The sequence below is a fragment of the Homalodisca vitripennis genome, chromosome 1 (genome assembly GCF_021130785.1).
Source record: "Homalodisca vitripennis isolate AUS2020 chromosome 1, UT_GWSS_2.1, whole genome shotgun sequence".
NCBI classification, from domain to species: Eukaryota; Metazoa; Arthropoda; class Insecta; order Hemiptera; family Cicadellidae; genus Homalodisca; species Homalodisca vitripennis.
In genome coordinates this window covers 79,875,671-79,899,202 of record NC_060207.1, presented here as the reverse complement: position 1 = coordinate 79,899,202, position 23,532 = coordinate 79,875,671, and the positions used below count along the sequence as shown (strand labels likewise).

Below are 23,532 nucleotides of genomic sequence, written 5' to 3'. Positions count from 1 at the left end.
GTTTTAAAAAATTTAAGTTTCGGTAAACAGCAAAAAGCAAAAAAATATATGTAATAAATAAATTTTCTTACTTTTAATAATGTCCAGCACAGTAACTAGGATTGTCTGGATCATCTTCTGCCTCATACAAGTACTCTAACTTCCTTTTGGCAACATTTCTTGACTGTCTAATTTTTTTTCCATATCGGAAACAGCTTTTTCAGCTTTGGAAACACGGTCGAAATCGAGACGTCTTGCAGTTTGAAGTAAATTCCTTCCAATTTGTAGGCCTAAGCGTTCCATTAATTTTACTTTAGCTAAGTGTCCACTGTTGAATGTCAAAACAGCTTCAAATACACCAAATTCAGGGTTTCAAGATTTACAAATGTTCTTTTAGGTAATTTACTCCAGATAACATTGTTCAAAGATTCATTGGGGTTTTGGGATTTACCTCTGAGACATTTTTGCAAAAGTTCTGGCTTGGCAAGATCCCTGAATATAGGTTTGATCTCTTGAAGTATCACCTCAGGCAAATGGAAGTGCTTGGTGTGGTCATAGGTATTATTTTCACGGGTTGCTTTTATTAGTCTGACTATAGTAGCGGGGCTGGATCGACTTTTTGGTGTGCAAGGTTATTTTAAATAATTTTTTTCACTTATTTAGAATTTTCTGTACCATATGTGTTATATATCGTTAGAAAGGGGAGATTCCAAAGACAAATAAAGTGTTATAAACTAAAAATCACACAAAAAATGTCTTCGGTCAGACTGCCCTTAAACTGCATTGTTTCGATTTTTGCTAAAGATTGTAGAGTACATCTGTATAAATGATTTCTCAAAATTATCTATCTAAGTACCAGGAATTGAATTCTCTGGAGATAGCAATAATAAGCTGAAATCGAGATAAAGAAATAAAATATAAAGTTGCCCAAGGCGTGTAGTATTAGTCTCTTCCACTATTTTCAGAAGTCTAGTTAGTAGTCACGTAAAATATGTTTGGTATAAACGTTTTTTATATCTCCGAGTAGTTATTACACATTATATACAAAGTTAAAATGATTTAACAAAATATAATTACGAGTCTTAATCGCTAAATAATATAATCAGTAATTTTAGCCAGTAAACCAATTAAGGGTATTTTAAACAGGATTTCGGGGTTATGTTTTTCCAACCCTTTAGGGCCATGACTCAAACGTCTTAAATTCAAATTATTTTATTTATTATTATATAATTATACTAATATTATTCAAACAACAATAATAAAGGACGCTACCCTGAAACAATGAATTGAATATCAAGCAACGTACCATCTCGTTCTTAAGACATCAGTTGAAGGTTAATGAAAATATCATTTAGAAAATGTTCAATTGCATCGGGTGTGATAATAAGGCCGTATGGCACGAATTTGCATACGATATCAGATTGTCCTAAAAAGTTTTAAATTTTCATAGCTTTAGGTGGTAACGATTATGATTTAAATTTGTTGATAGTAGGAAAATAATAGTGTGATACCAGGTTGACTGGCGGTCAAGATATTCTTTTATCAATGGAAATAAATGGTAAAAATATTTTCGTCACATTAGCCACAAAAAGTGAAGGCTGTCGGATGTCAGTACTTACAAGCATAATAGATTATGATGTGCAAATAAATATCCAAGTCACATCCAAGCCACATTTAGTGGATTTAGTGTTCACATTTAGTGTTAGTTAAGCCAAGTCACGCCATTACATGCTGACGTACAGGTGAGCAAATAGTCACGATTAGAACAGGCCTCTGGTCCATCAGTTCCTTATATCATTATACCAGTAGCCAGTAGTACAAAAATAGACCAAATTTATTTTTATAAACTACAAAGGTATTGTTAGCTTTATCGATTTAAAGCATTTTGTTTGCATGCTACTTTAACTAAAAGTTACGTGAATCGAACTACTCCTTTTCATTACATTATACTACTGGGTTAATTGCAAGAAAGTTTTGATTATTCTATTGAATTTAAACATTGAAAGAAGGCAGGGGTTTAAAGCTTAATATAGTTTGTTGCATATGCTAGTGGAGAATTTAATACTTCAAATACATGTATATGACAGACTAAGTGCCAGAAATTACGAAATATTGTTTTTTCTTCAATATGTTCTTGGATGCAAAGCCATATTACCCCTATATAACGAGGTAAGTGCATCTCGTCGTTTTAGTCAATTGTTATTCATTTAGAGGAATGTGTTGGGTTGAATGAGCTGTTGAGGTTTGTCAGTGTTTTTATTATTACAGTGATAGTCATTTTACCGTGAAAAACCTATTTTAAAACATTCTACAATCTCTACATAAATTCAAGTATTAATCAAATGTCTGATTTTTATACTAACAATTGTATATTTTATTATTTTGTACTTTTAAGTTGTAAAGTGGTTGTGTTGTTTTTAATAGGGCATATAGCCCACTAACTAAGTGTATTATATAGCACTTAGCACATGTTGCACCTTTATATTTTTTTCTCGTTAATGGTTCTTAATACAGTCTCTTGATTATCTCAAAACTTGATTTTTGGCACCTATTCGGTTATATAATTCAATTATTTCATTATATTTAAACGCTTTTAGTATGTGTTTCGTAACAGAATTATATATTCCTTTTCTTTCTTGTTATGCTTCAAATTTTATATTTATTTAATTAGTTATATTTGACTTCATCAAGTTATATTTGATTTAAATAATTTCTTTGTGATCTCTAATAACCAAAGAGGTAGATAACTGGTTCTGACATCATAATTACAAATAAATTAGCACTCCTACATATATAAAAACATTAATTGTCATCGTCTGATGTTTTCCCACAGTTTTATATCCACTTATTTTTACAAGCTAATCGTATATGCCTGCATATGTAATCAGCTAGTATAGGGTAATAATGTTGTAAACCAAGCTCCTCTCCAAGTGATGAAACCATTTAAGACGTCTATACATATAAATAATCCCTTCGCGAAGAGAGTGGAGACTGCATGGACAATGCCAACTGTATGCTAATCCTCGGGTACGCGATAAAACCGAGGTGAAGCAGAGTCTCGCAATGGCTGTGATGGCAGCCGAGATCCCACCGTTCCGTAGTGACAGAGGAAGCTCTGCTGCAATGAAATATTCAACTCAAAGATTGCACAATGGAATATTTTAAAAATAAAAAGATATTTACTTGAATAAGCATTCGTTATCTTATTAACAATCTGAAATAAACAAGATTTATATTTGAAATTTAAAATTTTCTTCAGAAAACACTACAAACAGTGAATTGTTAACATCGCAATTACTTGGGTTTTGAGCGTATCCAGAAAAATGTCTTCTCATCACATCTTTCTTCTTCTATTTTCATCACCTTCTTTACCGTTTCCGTGTATGTAGCTGAAAAAGGAATAACGCATAAATCATTGCATTATGTAGAATAATATGGGCTTACACGGAAAAAATACAAAAGTAACAATTATTTCACTTAATGCGCAAATCTATGAATCCTTCACTGTAATTGGCAATATTGAACCATTTGTCTTCAGTACAACAGAGCTACTTACTCGGATTTGGCATTAAAACTAATGATTACAAGCCACAATTAATACAGTTTAAAATCTTTTTATTCCAAATTTATTAATGAATATTATAACACTAATTGATATTTGTATTCAAATTTTTGTTTACTAGTAAAAATTATTTCTTTTTACATATTTCCGTTAAAATTAATTCAGTTGAATTTGATTTCCAATGTTTCCCAACCTTAGTATTGAGCAGGCTACTTTACATTCTTTTCAAAAGCTTTCAGTCTTCAGAATATAAATGCGGCACAGTCAAATTAATACCGGCCTTCTCTCACTCTCAAACATTTTTGTTTGTCTGTGAGCTTTTATTTTGCTCGTAAGAGTAAGCTTTTAATTTTGTAAGATTGCTTTATAAAGAGGCTACGCACATACTAATGCCCGTGGGTACTCTGAGAGCTAAACTCCTTATGACTAGAAGTTACGGCATATCGGTCCCTCCTCTTAGCTTTATTCGTGAACAGTTCAGAATTTACGTGATCACGCATGTGAAAGTAACATGACTTGGTTTTTTAAAAATTTTCGTAAGTTCAATGTAGTGTCCCGGGTTCTCCAGATCTTGTGTACGTCACTGGCAGTTACGTTGTCTTGCCCTCTCCTATCACCATAAGCACTGCGTAGCTCAAAAGTCACGGGACTGCATGTAAAACTAATAGCATTCCAGATTTTCAAGTCGTGTTTCAAAGTAGCTTAAGTGTACTTCATTGCTCTTAGTTCTTCATCATATAAGTACGACACTGACAATTGTGGTACCTTGTCCCCATCTCCTCGCAACCTCGACGTCATTGTACATGTGAAATTAACAGTATTTACTATTGTAAAACGGGTTGGAAAAGAATTGAACACCACTTTAGTGCTCCAGTTTCTCCAGAACCCAACTACGGCATTGGCAGTTATCGTATTTTCCCCTCTCCTCTTGACCTTGACACCGCACATCTCAGAGCTCACGTGGTTGCACATGTGAAAGTAACAGTATTTGCTACTGTAAAACGGGTTGGAAAAGAGTTTAACTTCACTTTAGTGCTCCAGTTTCTCCAGAACTCAAGTACGGCACTGGCAATTATCGTATTTTCCCCTCTCCTCTTGACCTTGACACCGCACATCTCAGAGCTCACGTGGTTGTACATGTGAAAGTAACAGTATTTACTACTGTAAAACGGGTTGGAAAAGAATTGAATCCCACTTTAGTGCTCCAGTTTCTCCAGAATCCAAGTACGGCACTGGCAGTTGGGGTATCTTGCCCTCTCCTTTCAGCCTTGACACTGCGCAGCTCGAACTCACGTGATTGTACATGTGAAAGTAACAGTGTACGTTTTATGTAACACCGGTGTTTAAGGATCATTTCCCTGCGGCTTTCTCTGTTGGATAATAGGGACTACGCCCCGCCTCCTCCTGCCCGACCTTGACATCCGACCCCCTTCAACACTATATCACAAGATAATCACGGTTCTCGGCAGGGAAAAGGTTAACTATTCCCGTAGTGTTTACTCATACGCGATAAATTGCTTATAATTTAAACAAAGAACACTAAACAAATAAATAATCAAGAAGTGAATAAATCTTTATATAAAGGATATAATAGGAACTTGACAATGCATTAATGAAATTATCATAAAATTAGTAGAAAACAATATTTTTTCTGAAGAATAGTGTGCAATTATTTTTTTTAATGCATATTTAACATATGTCATATAACCAAAAAATCTTGAAGATAAATTCATAATTAAAATGTGTTCCGGTCATGATTTAACTTAAAATACTACAGGCCTATGGATGTGCCTATTACATAAATATACGTTTTTCTTAAAGTTATATCTTTCGCAAATTCTGATTTCGTATACTAATCATAAATAAAGTTATAAGGCAATCTTCGGGCATGATGAGCTAAATAGGCGCATCTACTTAGAAGCTTCTTGTTATCAGCAATTATAGTTAATAAATCAGCACTCAGCGTGCTGAGTTGCCAGTGACATGGCACTACTGCTGATGCTGCAAATCTCGTAACGCCTGAGTAATAGTTTGTTTATGGCCTTACACACGATTGTTGCCACGTCTGGATTTGTTGACGCGTGTAAATATTAAAGTGTCGTCACATCAAAGTGTAGTTGGTCAATAGTTCTGTGAGCCAATCTTGTTTATCCAGTCGTGTTTTAAGCTATTTTATCAATTAGTGGTGTAATAATTTAAAACATTCAAAACAATTTATAGATTTGTTGTGTATAAACCTATATAATTAACTAATATGATCAAGACAACTATTGTGCTGTGTTTTGCTACGTATAGGTCAAATTATTAAATTTGTCATCTTTCATTCATTATTCCAATCTTGGACTTTTTCATATATTTCGATACTATCCTCCTCCTCCAAATATCATCTTACTTATGTTAGATTATGTAGTCCAAGTTTTGTATGGAATCTAAATAAAACCTAATGGAATCTTGTGTATATGTACCTATGTAACAATTTTACACTCTCTCTAAACCGTGTTGCAGAGACTAGAATCCTTATAAGCGAGTATTTCCTCTTCCAAGCTTGTTTCTCCAGTTTTCCTTCTTGGAACAACCTTCAAGTTAATTCCTTCTTCACGTGCATTCATGGTCTTGTCTAGGACACAAACCAATTAACTGTGATAACAATGAAACCATAACTCAAATTTCTACTTTAGATTATTTCAATTACCTATAACTGTTAAATACTTATAATAATTTACTACAACAATATAGATGGGTCTGTTTTTCTTTTCAAATATGCTTGTTGAAGAATAAAACATACCTACGGAATACGACAAACAAACTGCAGGCCCAATTTGTAGTACAGACGATTTAATAAACATGTACAGAATGCCTACAGAGAAATTACAATAATAAATTGTTTTCACCTTGAAATTCTAAAGAATACATAGTAAATATTTACCATAACAACAATACCACGCGTCTAATTCTACTAGATGATTTTCATGAATACGTAAACAATGGTTAAGGTAAATTTACAAAAACGATAAATTTAGGTATATTTTATCTTCAGATGTTTATGTACATAAACAAAGGGACTACAACTTTAGTTTTAAACTACAACTTGTAACCTTGTCAAAAATTTCAATAAAATATTGATATAATAAAGTAAACCACACGTTTAATTTCTACCTCGTTTGCTGTTATTTAGCTAGTTAGGTAGTTTCTTCAGTGGCCTTTGTTAAAAAAAACCTATGAACTAACTGTCTAAAAACCAACTCATGTACTTCTTTGTTATGATTCGTTGTAGTTAGCCCAGGATCGTTTATAATGTCTAAAATTTGGTTTATACCTACCAGCAAACAATCCACTCACTAGTCATGTGTTTATACGGTGACATGTTTCGAAGGCTTTTCTACACTGTTATACCTTTGTAGCCGTGTAGTATAAGTACATATCTCGTCTAGTATAAGTATGCATATTTATTTAAATAAAAAGCTCGTATGTCCGACATTACTTGTACGTAGATGCACTCAAGAGCTTGCTGGGAACAGCTTTGTATTAGCATTGTTGATTTATCTAAATGGTCGAATATAAAATGCAATTACCTCATTATATGATACAAACACAGAGGTCCTAATGCAGTAAGTCACTTCCGGTCCGTTTCTGAAGGTATGTTTACATAAATAATTAGAATTTATGACCTGGTTTAAGTGTAACAAACGCCTTTATTAGATAACGCGAAATTCGCGGCTACTGAAACCTTGCCGGACCGGGCGGCCTTGCCACGCCCTCCTCCGCCGCTGGACTCTGCAGACCGCTTGCCTTCCTGCTCGATCCGTGGTCTGACTCATTCCACAGTGGTCATCTCATAAATCCACGCGAAATAATGAGGTATTGTTATCAACGCTCAACTTTAAACTTAATTTCTCATGTTACTCCAACAGTGTTGGGAATAATCCTGAATTACTATATCGAGAAGTGGGAAGGTGATGTGGAAATATAATATAGTTCCATAAAGATTATCTTAAAAAAAATATATATATATATATTAGTTTTAGATTTTATAATTAACCATGTAATTCGGTAAAAAATATGTTTTAGATTAAATCATTGTATTTACTAATTGGTATTGTGTATTGTTTAAAAAAAAAAACAATTATTTTCTGAACCCCTGAACTAATTTACAACTACATTTGGCAAATATATTAGTATAAGGATTAAACGTTTTGAAGAAATGTGTACTTTGTTCGTCCGTTTTACAGTGGCGGCCTTTACTAATTTGAACTGAAATAACGACGATTAAAAATTAAAAATTGGCCAAGAATACAAAAAGACCCGTTGACTGACTTGTTGTCATTTTTTTATAGGAATACATAAGCAGTCTCACATTACTATTACATTTTCTGTGTCTTCCTTCTTTCATTTTGGACAGATCCGCTAATTTCAGCTCGGTAGTCCTTCCTCCTTTCACAAGACATATCCTTTCTTTTAATAACAAGACATTTCTTTTTCTCTGACACTCTTTTGTCACAACTTGATATTTTGTGGGGTGCGCCCAGAAAATTATAAGTCTACTCAAACGTCTGACACGCCTCAGCGCTATGCAAATTTATTAAGTCGGATTTGAATCCACAACTCCAACGCACTATAAGGTAATCCTACTGCATTATAAATTTGCAAATAAATTCCTAGAAGTATTACTAAAACAAGACAAACCGTAAATGTTCACGTACACAGTTCGTTCATGCCAATATTGGAATAACGGTGACTTTGACGACTGACTTAAACGATAGTTACAGGATAACCTTTGAAGAGCTGTCCTCCCCACTTGTGAAATTGCTGTTGTCAAACGTGAGGAGCGAGTCGTAATTTTAACACCAAAGTTTTCTCTGCAAACTACCTTGGGAACCTTGGCATACCGGCTCATTTCATTCTTCCATCAGACAAGGAGCTGTCGAGTGACGAGCGTCTGACATGAGTGATGAGTGATGGCAACTTTAACGCGTGGTCTTCCACAGGAATGAGCCTCCAGCCAAGGTTAGTGGCATAGACCCGAGCCCCCTGCCACATCGCCAAGTGCCTTACGAAGGTGAAGGCCATGAGAACGGCTGGTTGGTCCCCCTGCCGTTTCATCTGTACCAGACTTTAGTCATTACAACGTTAGGAAGATCGATACCTTAACCATACGACACCTCTTCAGTGACAAACCTCAGTGTATTAATCGGCCACAGTAGCATAAGAAGAGTAAGATACAATTCAGTCTTTACAGTGCCTTGCATTCTGAAAATCTAGTAAACTTTCTGTAGTTCAATATCTACCAATATTATTTTTTGCCGTAGTGTGAATTCTATATCGGAAGAGATATACTATAATAAGTCCGTGTGAGTAGTCATTCAAATCCAAGATATTTGTCCACGCAGATGTTGTTGTGCCATCTGACCGTCAATGAAATATTCCCGATCTAGCTAATCGAATCATCCTGGATACCTCTTGAGTGCCGTCGTTTTATTATATACAGATAATAGTGTTATATTATATCTGTCTGTACACACATAACACACATGTTCTAACTTCAATTTTGGAATCTGAGTTTTCAAAAACAAATATTCTCTCGTTGTAATATACTTGCATTAGACTTTTTAGCTGTATGGATCACCTATATATCAAAAAATGCATATGTTTCAATCCTACAACACGATCGTTACAATTTCAGGATTTCTGATACTTTTACCTAAACACTTTACAACTTACTATGAAAGACAACCCCGCTTCTTCACCTTTTTACTTACTTCACTACGTTAAATATTTTTTACTTCTTCTTCAACTAATTGAATCATAATTGTATTTTTTATTTTAAAAATTGACTGGATCAATTTTAAATGTAAAAATAATAATACTGTGACCGGAGTACTAAGATCATAATACTACTGTTCTACTATAAGTGAGTTATCTTTGTTTTTAATAAAAATAGTAATAACTTAAATACTAATGATTTATTATGTATATGACTTTGTAAGTAATGTATTTAACGCCCGTTTTGCGAATGCTCCGCGTAAAGATTTTGCAACACTCAGTCAAACACTCATGATTCTTATTAATGCAACAGGCGTTTTACATTGACAAGCTCCTTAGTCATTGACAGGACATGTGCGACTGTGTAGGTCCTCATTAATCATAATCAAGGCGTTTGTTCTTCAAGAACATTTACTACCATCGGTATGTTTACATGAACAAGGGAAACTATATTTTATTTATGTTCATACCCTAACGTAAAAAAATACAGTAACACTGGTATACAGTGACATAACCTCAACATAAACAATGCTAATATAAATAGGTCAGTGGAAAATAGACCTTGAGAAAAAATACCAAAGGAAATTGATTACTCAATATGACGTAACATTACGTGTTGTAAAGCATTATCGGTTTTTTGTGCCCTTACATAACTGATGTATGTTAACGATCTATTAAAGCTTCTCAGTGACTTAAGCGTTATGAACACACCTAGTGGCCTAGCCTAGGTAACATTCACAAGGACTGGTTATATTATTCCAGGGTTAACAAGTGTCTATTGCAAGGAAACGTCCTGCAGTATATTTACAGCTGAGTTACTTGTCTCAGCATTTCTGTATTTGGTGCATACCGTAGTTTACTGTTAACTTTTAACTGAGGCTAAAGGTGAGACTTGTTTTACTCTGCTTGCAGTATCTTCACAAGCCCCAACAGTTTGTAGGTAATCTTTAATATTCTCTACTTCAACGATGTTAAAGTATGCAAGCGGTGTTCGGATGATACATTTTTTATTTAAACCATTTTACAAAATAAATGTTTAAAGTCTTATCCCTCGAGGTGTTATAGGGATTTATGGTATAATTAGGAGTATACTATAATGATATCTAAAGAAATAAAAAGTAGAATATAAGGACACGTCTTTTTTAGAAATATTATTAGAAGAAAGTATGGTTTGATTTATATAAAATTTTACAAATTTCATACTTTAAATACCATGTTTTGTGGAGTGAATGAAAAACTTTCCTCTACACTGTCTTCATGTCTTCATATATTGTAAAAGAGATGGAACCTGAAATTTGTTGCAAATTAACCTAACTAAAAACAAATTTAACTGCTTTAAAATAGCGTTTTTCGATTAAGTATAACGATTATATTGATGTTTTATTGTATACTGTTAAAATAACACACTTCATTGAATTATCCTATACTGAATTGCAATAACAGAATCCAAAATTACGTAAACGATGGGAAATAGAATGTTTTTGATCGATAACTTATATAAGTCAATGTGTATACTTATATAAGAAAGGTGTTTGTGTGTATGTATATATACAATAGACCTTGCATAATTTTATTTTACCTTATCGTTTGCTTCTTCCAATCTTCTATTAGCATTTTTCCCAGCATCTCATGCTCTTTCAGGTTTTACTTTCTATTTATTAAATGTCATGGTCATCTTTACCATTGACTTGTAAAACACAATGAGCTAAGCTTATCTAGCTATAATCTGACGTCTGATTCTGTGCTCGCGAATATCCATTTCCTATACCATTGTCAAACATTCCTTACCCATAATTATTTAAATGTTTGGTTAGTTATATATGATACATTAATTCATTATAACTCATTGTATAATGCATCGTGTAATAATATTTTAATTATTTATTAATTATACTACAACACGCGCGAAAACAAAAGATTTCACAACGTTACCAATGTTATTTAAACTTCTTCAGTTAGACAAAAGAGTTGCTCCGACGACTGAGATCTTCCAAATGAAGTTGACAATGACCTTCCTTTTTAACTAAGTTATTAAATTGTTAGATTAACTCGTCTCAAATCCATACATTTTTCACTTCAATATCTTATGTTTAGTGCCTCAATTCTGGTGGTTTGTTAAAAATACGATTATCTGTTAATACTAGAGATTTATAATGTATCGAATTAAAAATTGAGTTTCTTATGTAAAAAAAACTGTATCTTTTTATATTCCATATAGTTCTCTTGATATTCTGGCGAATGAATAAACCACTTATAGTTCGCTAAAATTATGCACTAAAACATATGAATGCAACCGTAAAATTATCATTTATTGTCGAACAAATTACAATAATGTCAAAGTACACAATACGCACAGTAACAATATGTACTTTATTATGCAACATAATAGTACATGTTTCGTGTAACATAAAACACGGGCTCATAAACCTTGTCTTTTAAACAAGCAGCCTACAACGCCCTTCAGTCTACCTTCCTCATACTTACTCATGGACATTTTCGCTGACATAACGATACGCATAAAATAATACTAACAGTGGCTTTGTATTGAAAAGCAATCCAACAAACAAAAAACCTTTGTTTCTTTTTTTTGATGGTAATTTGATTTTGATAAAAGGTATGTCATACGTTTCTAAATGGCTTATGTTATGGAATAGTCTATGAAAGGTTTTACAATATGCTAAATCATGTTTAAATTTTCCTAAAGAACTATTGCAATTTTCATTGGAATTGTTTTTTTTTCTTGAATTCTTTGTTATTACAGTTTAATAAATACCTTTTCTAAAGAGCTATAGTAAAATGATTTTGTGTTTTACCCTACAAGAGCGATATTAAACATCATATATCAGCGATAGTTTTCGCCTTTAATTTTTGGACGTAAAATTGTGGGAAAACCTTTTCTATTAAAGGTGTAATTAATACAAAACTCTTTTTACTTTTAGTAGTAAAGTGTAAATTTGTTGACTATTTGATCGAAAAGTACAAGAAAATTTGAAGTCATTAAAATAACCAATTTAAAAAAATCCAAAAACCTAAAAAGCGTTACATGTGCATTATACATTTCTTTAAAATGAGACATCTCCTATAATTAAACTACCACAAATGAGGACATTAACGTGTTTGAGGTTTAATACTGTTTTTATGGAGCTAAATTCAAGGTGGCCCAACAGAGAAATGAGACATGTACATTTCTCTGTAGTGGCCCTCACCCAGTCCAGCCGGGTGTTATTCTGCATCTCAACCGAGCTTTTTGGTGTGTCATTGGTAAAAAAAACCTGTATACGATGAACAAATTTCCATATTTTAATTATAACAAATATAACCGTTTATTCTGCTCGTCTCGATCAGGCACATGCTATAAGATTAAAGAACATCTGATACAGAGTATCTGGATAGTCGGTACAGTTTGCAGGGGATAACAATAAGTCTGATCCTGTCCATGCAGAAGTGTGCCTTCTATAAAACAGATTGGAAGTTTTAAATCTACTAAGGTCTTTCAAATTTGGTATGTTTCTTTTTTTATTATTTTTCTCCCATGAGTCTGTACGATGATATGTCATACAAAACAGAGGGAAGCGTCAATAGATCCGATACAGGTAAAAGTATTTCGGTCACAGGCGAGATTTCAAAATACTCTGTTTGAAACCCATACTACAACAGTCCTAGTGTATTCAATCAATTGACTAGCGGCTCTCTGCTATCTGTTATATATTAAATTCATAATTCATACCATTTCTTTTTCTGATAATTTCTGATAAACACTTTTCCAGAACATATATGCAATGGACAACACCAGCATAACTCATGATTGGGCGTATATAAAGTACAGATTAAACGGTTAACATCTGTTCAATTGCTATAGCGTGGATTATTTTCTTAAAATACTTGTTTTCTTTGATTATACTGTGGCCCACTCATATTATCAGACTTCAGGGGAGTGTCGACCTCATAAGATCCTTACATCGCTACGCCACTTGTAATTCAGTCTAGAGTGAATGTATTATTTGGGCAATTCAATTTGGGCTGGGTAATTCGGCATGCAACCCAATAGTTCATTGAAACAATTATCTACTCTTATTTGGTAATACGGTGGATAGTTCTTAAATCCTGGAATAACATTTTTATCCATAAGCCAACTACTTCAACCAAATGAACGTTTACAAAATTGGGCACATGAAACCGTGGATATTTTTAGTCATCGTCATTTGCTTCTAGTGCTTTAAGGAAAACAGTTCCTACGCGGTCGCCAATACTCCATGCAACTACGTTATCAAGTCATGATCATGAACACGGGAGGTGTTCTTACAGAGTGAACCAGCCCAACTTGGGTGATAAATAAGCCAACAGCTGACCGATAATAATTGGGAAATCAGCGCAGGACAGCGGCACCAAGCAAGAGCAAGGCAGCGGCCGCTTCCTATTTATAAGCTGTCAAGGAAGCGAGCTTTCTACCAAATTAGAGTTTGCGTAACCCAGATTTATGGCGGTAATCCGGCTTCCCTTCCGCAAACTTGGGCCAAATGTGGCCGACAACCTACTTGGATACTGGGTCTTGCCGGTGGGGGTGGGACGGAATGTGGCTTACAGGACAATCTAGTCGTGTTAAACTATTACATAAAGAGCGTGTACGGATGTGGATTAATTTCATCAAGAAACTAGTGCCGTGTTCTTGTAATCAACAACGAGCTTGGAGGTTGGACTTCCAGAATGGCTTGAGGGTGGGTATGTTTTGAATCAAATTTTCCCCATCACCGTCGATGCGACATTCGTATTAACTCTTTAGATGACCTGGGGTCCTGTAACTTTGTTCAGATAAACAGATTAGTGTCATTGGGTAGATTAATTTTCGGATTGAAATTGGAATTAATCATACCAATGTAACAAAAACATAAATCGTAGCAATTCAGCGGTCTAAAGTAGTGTTCAGATGAATAGAGGTTTCTAGGTCACTAAAAAATGCAGTTTCACTCAAAGATGCGATTTTTTATCTTGAAGCTTTTGTTAATCTGAAGACTATTATAAACTATATGACTTGGTAGCCATCGGCCGGTGAACCATTAGTTAATTGATGATTTGCTACCTCAGCTAGGACCAAGGCTGTTTTTCATACTCCCTTAAGTATCTTAAAGTTTGTGCTATCGGTTTTAAAATGGGTTAATCTTTTAACACCTTTTTTCCGTCACAGCCATTACAACATATCTTTTCTGCAAACAGTTAAAATAATAAATATTTTATAGCTTTATTTGCATGAGGAAATGTACGCACTTAAAGCAATGAATGGCCATCCTGGATTCAGAGCCACAGAGAAACAGCTGATGATACTTCACATATTACATTATTATAATGAAATAAAAAAATCCCATATTCTGGCCGAATATGAGATTTAATTTGTATTAAATAAAAATATATTGTATCCCGCACGCGCTATTGCGCATGGGACATGTGAAATATTGTAAACAATGTATTTTTTTTGAATAAAGCATTTTTGAACTTGAACTTGAATTTGATTATAAAAAAATTCATGTAATTTTTTAAATCATACTTTTTCTAAAAAACTTCTCACTTTCTTGAGACCTTATTCTTTTTAATTTACCATTTCCTTAAATTATATCTGATTAAAACACAGGTCATTCTATGCAAATCGTAAAAATATCGTAAAAGATTCATATAAATATTTTCAGATGTTTTTCAATTAATGTATGGACCAAAAAAGTAAGTACTTTATGTGGCCATTTTTCTCTTACCTCATTAAAAAATCAAAGAATATTTTATTTTAATTTATTTTTATCTTTTGGGAAGGTATTTGGTACTCTGACTGAAATTTTGGAAAATAGTTTAGTTAAGTTAGAACAGATTAAATTAAGTAAAATCGGGAACAAAATACATTTTTACTATGTATCGAATTCGTTTTAATCTAGATTTCTTGAGGATGTTTATCATCTGTCTGTGTCGATTTTTAATTTAGGATGATGTAAAGATCATAAACGTTTTACTGTGAAAACTTAATAAAACTTGTCTAACAATATATTACTAATGTTTTTAATAATTATTTACTAACCTCGTCCCACAAGCACATAACTTTATTCTAAACATGTGTAGTTTTATGGGAGTAGATCAATCTAACGATTAGTTCAATAGGTTTCTTCATGTACCCAACAACTGTTTAATTATTCTCACTCACTTCCATTGTTTTAACAATAACGTGTACTCATGTTATTTTTGTTGTTTCAGATTCACCACCACATGAACATAGAAGAGCTCAAAAGTGTGTTTCACGTAGACAAACACAGCGATGGTGAGTCATAATGGTTCAGTCACCAATCAAATTAGTAATCGTTGTTTATATAATTTTGACGCTGCTTTTATTTTACTTTTTTTTCTTAAACTATTTTCATTTTATGGAATGTGTATATACCATTCTAAGTAAGAAACCGTAAACATTCATATTATTACACTTGACGGGATAGTCGATTTTAACCCAGTTTAAGTTTTTTTTATAACAAGGGGGTTGTCTAAAGGATTTTAGGTTAAGACGTGTTTGTTGTTTTCTCCACAAGTCTTCAGTTTAGGCATAATATACCATTATTTACTTTTTTGCATCATACAAAACATGATTATACTAAGCGGGAAAAATAATAATAATACGTTGTAAACCATACAAGGTATCATATCCCACTTTTCGTCCAACGAACTACATAGATCCCGTGAGCTTTTTATTATTTTATTTCTGGGGGATATTTATTTTAGTATCTTATATTGCATGATTGATTTTGTTACTCATCGCAACTTAGTAGATAACAAAAGACCATGCTTGTTATCCTACCAATTCGATGACTTGGAGATCATGCAGAATAACCATTTAACCACTTCTCTTTGAATTACGCATTCAATCCAAGTTATAAGACTTAAGATTAATAAATACTGTTCAAAAGAGAAGAGGTGCTCGTATATCATCAACCTCGTTCCCTAGACCACGTGAAATACGAGAAGCTTCCTGTTTCCAGTTTTCAAGTTTTGAACGAGAGTGACACGTAACCATAACCGCACAGAGTATAGAGACACAATAAAGTAGCGGAAACCATTTTTGCCATAGATCGAAACGAACGATGATGACCATATCAATTACTCATTACTGCGTAATCACCAGACACCGCGTAAGGAGAGGCGGAGAAATATTAGCGGCTGTCAGCAACATTATGTGGCCAGACGCCTGATCCCACCAATCACCCACAAATAGAGGACATCAGCTGTGACGGCGGCAGACGTAATAAGAATGGATTATTACATCTGCAATCGAGGTAGTAATCACAGATCTAAGGCTAAATCCAAGTCATGGTGATCGTGTACAATGACGCTACTATGGGGATTGGTACAGTAGAATTGTAATTGTAGAATGATTCCACAAGACATATTGAAGGAGGGTGTGAAGGAAATTATGTGATGTTATTCAAATTTTTAATAAGGAGGAAATTTAATATATCTAATACAGCGTACACAACAAGTTTTAAAGGGTTGAACTTTTTAGAATATTAAGCATGTCTTTTTGGTGCACTGTTCAGCTACCAAGTAGGTGTACTTACAGCTGTTGAATATATAGGCAATTAGAAAAGATTTTTTTTTTTTAATTTGTTGTGGTAGGTCATAAGCTACACCAAATGGCCTGCCAAAAAGATGTCCAATATCGCACATCATACTTTTTTACTCTTTATCATAAATCCCTTTTCAGTCCAACTTGTTATAAGACTTTATAAAACAATACAATCCATTTAACATTATATACTCAAAAGCATAATTACAATCCTTTAGATCTTAATTCCACTTTTCACACTACCTCGTTTCATAGAATACTGAAAATTATAGTCTACTAAAGTCTCGATTAACTGAAACCCTAGTAACCGAATTTCCGGATGAACCAGAATCAATTACAAACAAAGACTTGTTTACAATGAACTTATATAACTAAAAATTTATTTTTAAAACTCAGCATAAGAAAGAAAAATAGTTTCTAGTGTACTTGTCATAAAAAGAACAATTACATTCGGTTAAACGAACCTCGGAAGCTATGCTTCTGTTTAATACACTCCTAATGGGCGATATGCCCTTAAACCACAATAGAAATGTAGCGTTTATCCCTTATATGGACGAAAGTTCTTTAAGTTAAACCACCAAAAATATATACTTCAGTACTTTACGACCATTTTTTAAGATCTTGCATAAGCTTCTTAATCTAAATTTAGGTTGGATAGTAACTATGTTGTAATGCTCGTGTAACCTTAAGTTGCCACAAAAGATAGGGAGTTACTTGATGAGTTAACCCCAACGTGTAGCTTGTTTCATGAAAACGTCTATTCTTAACAGTAACGTGAATGTAAGTATGTAAAACAAAACTAGTATCAGAGGTACACAAGATGTCGTTCATTATTATTTCTTGTGGCAGTGAGGTGAAATTAAAAGCGATGGTATTTTGTCTCTTTAATGAATGGTTTACACTCTTACTTTTCTAATATTTTCCAGAATAAGTTCCACAATGTGTTTTTCAAGTCTTGTCCATCAGGTCATAACATAGAACATAGCAGGTATTATAATCGAAGCATTTAGTTTTGAAACTCCTCACTGAACAAAATCCGAAAAGAACAATTTGTTTTGCACTAAAAAATGTCCTTACTTCTCCTTAAGCTCGGTTTACACTATGTAGCAGAGCTATACAGCAGAGCTACATGTAGCACAGCTATATAGCTCTGCTACAAGTACAAAAAGTGACACTGGGGATCTGCTACATAGCCCGACTATATAGCAAATTTAAGCCTATATTCTCTGCTATATAGCAGAAAACGTGCTATCCAAAAGTTTCGGTAAACATCAAAGGGATTCTGAGCTATATCTAGCTTTTGCTACATGTAGCTCTGCTACACGTGCATTTTTGTTTTAGCAGAGCTAGATGTAGCCGCCCCCTCCCTAGAGGCTGCCGCGGCATCTTTGATGTCACATGTTTTTACTACTGTGATCTACTCATTTTGTAGTCAGAGTGCTTCTTGAGCAGGCTGTGTTGATTCTTAGGCAGGAATTGCATCTCTGAAAGACGTATCTTGTTTTGTAATTTTGTGTCCAATTGTAATAAGCAAATGTTCAAAATCAACACTTGTCATGCGGAGAAAGTTTGTTAGACTTCCATCACAACGAACTTCATAATTCAAGTCGTCTCTATCATCCTCGTTAAGGTCTTTCAAAAGGTCACTACCACTGTATCGTTTCCTAGCCTGAAGTGAAGGCTTGATCCAATATCTTCTTTCTCTTCTTTGCCTTGAAAATATCACAGTAGCTGCGGCAAAAGCAGCGGCTGCTGCAAGAACTACCTTCTTCTTCGGCATCTGGCTGGGAAATGAGAACTAAGGTTTCTCCCAAGCTAGATGTAGCTGTGCTACACGGAATGGCATCAAATCTTTACTTGTAGCAGAGTTACATCTAGCAGAGCTATATATAGCTCATGGAGCTATATATAGCTAATTTTTAATATAGCTCTGCTATATAGCAGAGCTATATAGCTCTCCAGCTACATAGTGTAAACCGAGCTTTACTGTTATAATACATATAAAATTTAACCATCGCATAAGTGCTGGTGTAAATTTTCACTAAATACTTGGGTATTGAATTATGCACTCAAAACTTAAAACATCTAGACATAAAGGATGCGTATTTCGCAAAGGAAAGAGATCAAAGAAAGGGAAATGACGCTGATTGTGCGGCAATAGTGTACAGATTATGTGCTAGAACTAACTACGACATTTCAAAGTTTCCAGCCGATTTGTGACAATTATTGTGACAGGTGACAGGCGATACTGGTGACTGGACAGTGACAGTAAGCGGTCACGTCTCGGTCCAGCCGCGCCGCACTGTATCCGCCGGAAGTGGGTCACTCAGCCTCAGCCAGGAAGTTATGTTTCTGCCAATCATTAGCATTCCGTCCAAGGTCGTCTGTACAACACTGGCGTCTGACATTCCTGTGCGTCTCGACACGTCTATGGGTGAGGGCTTCCTCTGGGTGCAACAGGAAAATCTGCCTCCAAAGAGTAAAAAAAAAAAAACAGTTTTAAAAAGGAAAGTCGTAATGTTTTGTGTAGAGCCAACATAAACGCTTAACTCGTTGTTTTGGAGGTTTTAACGCAGTAAAAGTGAGTTAGTTGTTGGTACATTGTTTACATGAAAAAAATGCGACATGTGTTAAAGTAATTTCAGATCTAACAATGATTTTCCAATTGACTGTTCACAGTTCCGCAGTACGAAGTCGTGAGAGTGAGGAGAGCTGCCACTCCCCACCTGGACACACACAATCTTCGTCTGAGAGCCTTCGGCCAGGACCTGGACCTCGCGCTCCGAAGAACTCAGGGACTCTTCAAGGACCAACTCAGGTTTTGGACGGCCGACTCTAACAGCTCAGGTCACGTCCACTACTCCCTGCTACCCCACGTGAGTTCCATCTGACACTAGATCCAGAATTTATTATTGTACTAATTGCCTTTGATGAATTTTCAGACCTGCTTAAAGTGTTAGAAATCCTTTGTAAGTACCAGCTCATGCTGATAGTGCAAATGACAGAGCTCTAAGACTAAAAGCCGTAGAATTAAAGGGGAAAGTCAAATTATACCTTAAAATGAGCTCTTATCTCAGACCTAAGTATTTCTGCACAGATCACTCCCCATAAAGGCAACTAGAGTAAATCTCAAAATATGATCGGCATCTCATACACTTTGGTAGAAACAATATTTCAGTCTAAGTTCAGGCGTAAATATTGGAACCAGTAACGGCACATTGTTTTATTGTATCTGATCAAAATCACCAGGTACATAAGAACGAGTAGGCTAATGAATACGTATGCATTAAGGAAGGAAGCTATCCTGGGGTGTGATTCAATCCGGAGAATGCAATTCAACCGGTTTCCTGAAGGGGATTTCTTATGCGATCCTGTCACCTCGGAGACTCCGTAATGGATCCTGGATTTCCCTTTTATTAATGGATGCAAACAAGTTTTTCCAGCCAAGTTACCTACTTTATAGTCTGTATCGCTATAACTGTTTTTCAAACCAGCGCATTCTGTAATGTGAAGCACAATACCATCTGGAGTATAAGGATACAAACACACATACGTATATCGTGTGGGTGAATTAGTTAAATGTCTATCTCTTTCATATTACATCTGAAAATGATCTTAATCGCAATGTTTTATTGTTTATGAACAAAAAGAGAGTCAAGAATGTGACCGTTTTGTAAGAATTGACCACCTCGTACTGCAACTCTTACACATGTTTTTGGCCTAAAGGTGCGAGCAGAATAAACTACGACTAAAAAGAAGATTGGTTTCTGTAAACAAAAACTAAAAGTGCTAAACCAAAAAAGAAATATGTAAGACACTGTACTTATGGTATAGACTCTTATTAGCTCATAATTAGTTAGAGGATTTTTAAGACAAAACTCTATATGATGTCCACAAGAAACGATTAAAAATTTAAACGGTGAGTTGTGAAAATAGTGAGAAATTGATGTATATGTTATCAAATACCTATTAAATAACAAAACCTCATTATTAGTCCCAACAGATGGTCTACCTTCACGCTAGCGCCTGTCATAACAGTCTGTGATCCTTACATCTCTTAACAAAAGCATGGATGCAAATAGTCTATTATTGCCAGGCTTGTGCCAGACTGTTGAAGATGTGGCTCTATTAAATTGATAATTAATAACGTAGCCTAATAACAAATGCGTAACACATAATTCCGCACACTTTTATATCGATGGGAAAGACGATATTTACATCGGAACCTTCACCAATTAAATCGCTAATGTTGTTCTGCTAATCTCAATCCACAGGGATTCTTAAATACGTGGACCCTAATATTAAAATTCTGATATTAATAATTCATAATAATTCTGATTATTACCATTTTGTAAATATACCTGTACATTAACCTCAACGCAATTGCCACCCTTTCTCCCCTATCAACGTTTGCTTCTCGATTTTCACTCACTCGGTGAATGTGTTAACACCACTGAGACACAATAAACTTACAATTTTGATGTTGTGCAACGATCTTCGCATTTTAATGGCCGCACTGGAAACCGAGAACAATGGGGACGTTGACGTTCCACTAACGCCGTATGCGATTGTAATTGTTGCTTCCTGTTCCGGTACCCTGAGTACTGCTGTGGTCAGACCGATCTCCTGGAGAAACTGAGGTAAATGTGCCGCCATACCTCACCACTCGTCTCCACAAGTTAGTGATTACACTGTTGTACATACTGCCGTCACCACACCGGAAGTTCATTTGAACTTGCCTTATGTAAATAGCAATCGTGCACATAAGACTAACACCATTAAGTTAGTCTCTTTCATGGTTAATTCATGTTGGGTTTTCAAAAAGTTTTACACAACCGCTCGTTTTTGCAAAACGAATAGATATACCGAAACATGAAATATAATATGATGGATTAGGAGAAGATATCACAGGCTATTTAGTACTTTTATCTAGCAGACAACAGCATAACCACGTCGTCAAGGTTTTCTGGGGAGACTGTCTCGTCACAGCCTAATAGAATATTTATTACTTTAATGTCTACTTATTGCATTATAATATTTATTGCATTGGCTTGCAAAAGCCAAATAATTATTATTGGTAGATATATCAAATTATGAGGAAAAAAATTATTATTGACGACTCGTGTAAAATTAAAAAGTTTAGCTCGTTCTCTCGTCGTTCACACTCGACACCAGAGACAAGGTTTAACGCCAATTACTTATTCGCTAATTAATTTTCTCAACGGCTTGCCATAAAGGTGACGACCAAGTAATACAGCAACAGGTGTTCGAGACGAGTTTTGAATTGCTGTGATTATTGACATGTTTTATGACTAACGGTGACAAAAGTCTGACTTATGAGGGCAAAACGCTCAAAAGCGGTTGTTCTGTTTTGTTGAAATCTGAAGTTACCCCTCCTTCTAGTCTCGTAATGAACATTCCTGTCATAAATCAATACATACTTCGATTTATTGTACAGAATCACCTCAGAAACATAGAGGTAGGTCAAAATCAGCAATCCTAGTTGTCTGAAGGCATTTTTACGTGACTCCAGGTTTCAATTTTGAAATGATTCGAAAAACTCACTTTGTAATCAAAATACTCAATCAAGATTATATTTACCACAGTACGAAAGTCTTGTCACATAAGCCAAATGTGGGTAGATCAGTTAAGGTATGCCAGTCTCAAGAATTGGGGGAGTAAAACTATGCCAAGGTTAGCATTATATGCCTGAAATAACATTAGAAAAGACAGGATTTACATGGATTTCCTGGTCACACTGTGATCTACATCCAGGTACGTTGTAGAATCTACATACACCAGGAAACCTTCAACCACCATGACATGACAGTAGAACCTTGCTGCCTAAAATAGAAATGTATAACATTAGACATAGAACTGATTGATTTCAAATTCATTTTGGAAAAAAAATTGATGCAAGAATTTAGAGTAATGAATGATCTGACTTCCCAGTCTCTGAATGTCTTATCTATTGAGGGTTCTTGGAGTCAGTCCTCCTGATAAAACAAGATTCAAAAGGTCATGCTAGTATAATACAATAACCCTTGTTATAATAATTAGTTATTAGACTCAGTGATCGTCTTATTTTAAATAACTATTTTTCCGGTTTGTGTTCTTTATAATACAATCAATAGTAAAGGCAGTTTCAGGACTAGGTTACTGTTCGATTCGCAAGGCCTTCATCTTCACAGCTTATAGTGTTGGTAGCGTTGTTTCAATTATCATTGTCCAATCGCATGACATTTTGTTCCGCCTGAACACCAGACGGTGACGACGTGACCGCGACACGATGTGTGGTGCGGGCGGCTGCCGTGATTGATTGATACAGTATCACTAGGCCACAGGACCAGGGCAGGACGTAACTGTAATAGAGTGGTGTAACGGCACGGTTGACGTAACGGCGCGGCACGGCCGGTCCGGTCCGGTACGACCAACAATTGTGGTATTGCGCAATAGCCAGCCACACCACCGCCACCGGTCAGCTTCCGGTGCGACACACGCTCCAATGTGGTCCACCGGTTGTAAATAACATTTAATGGACAATGCCGTATTGCTACATCTACGGCAACGGTAAGAAGTGGAGTATCGGGCTGCGAGGGCTTACCTCATGCTTATAGGTCCGGTTTTCGCACAGACCTCCCAAGGT

The 23,532-nt window shown here is 35.0% G+C and overlaps 1 protein-coding gene across 4 annotated transcripts in view; it reads left to right on the top strand.

The window, feature by feature from the left end:
* The window catches only part of LOC124365368 (A disintegrin and metalloproteinase with thrombospondin motifs 16), a 169,582-nt gene that overhangs the window by 107,589 nt on the left and 38,461 nt on the right, over positions 1–23,532 (top strand). For all 4 annotated transcript variants that reach the window (XM_046821346.1, XM_046821356.1, XM_046821350.1 and 1 more), the window contains 2 exons: positions 15,530–15,593; positions 19,566–19,762. In XM_046821346.1, coding sequence (XP_046677302.1) covers positions 15,530–15,593; positions 19,566–19,762 — 261 coding nt within the window. The remainder of the gene's footprint in view (positions 1–15,529; positions 15,594–19,565; positions 19,763–23,532) is intronic.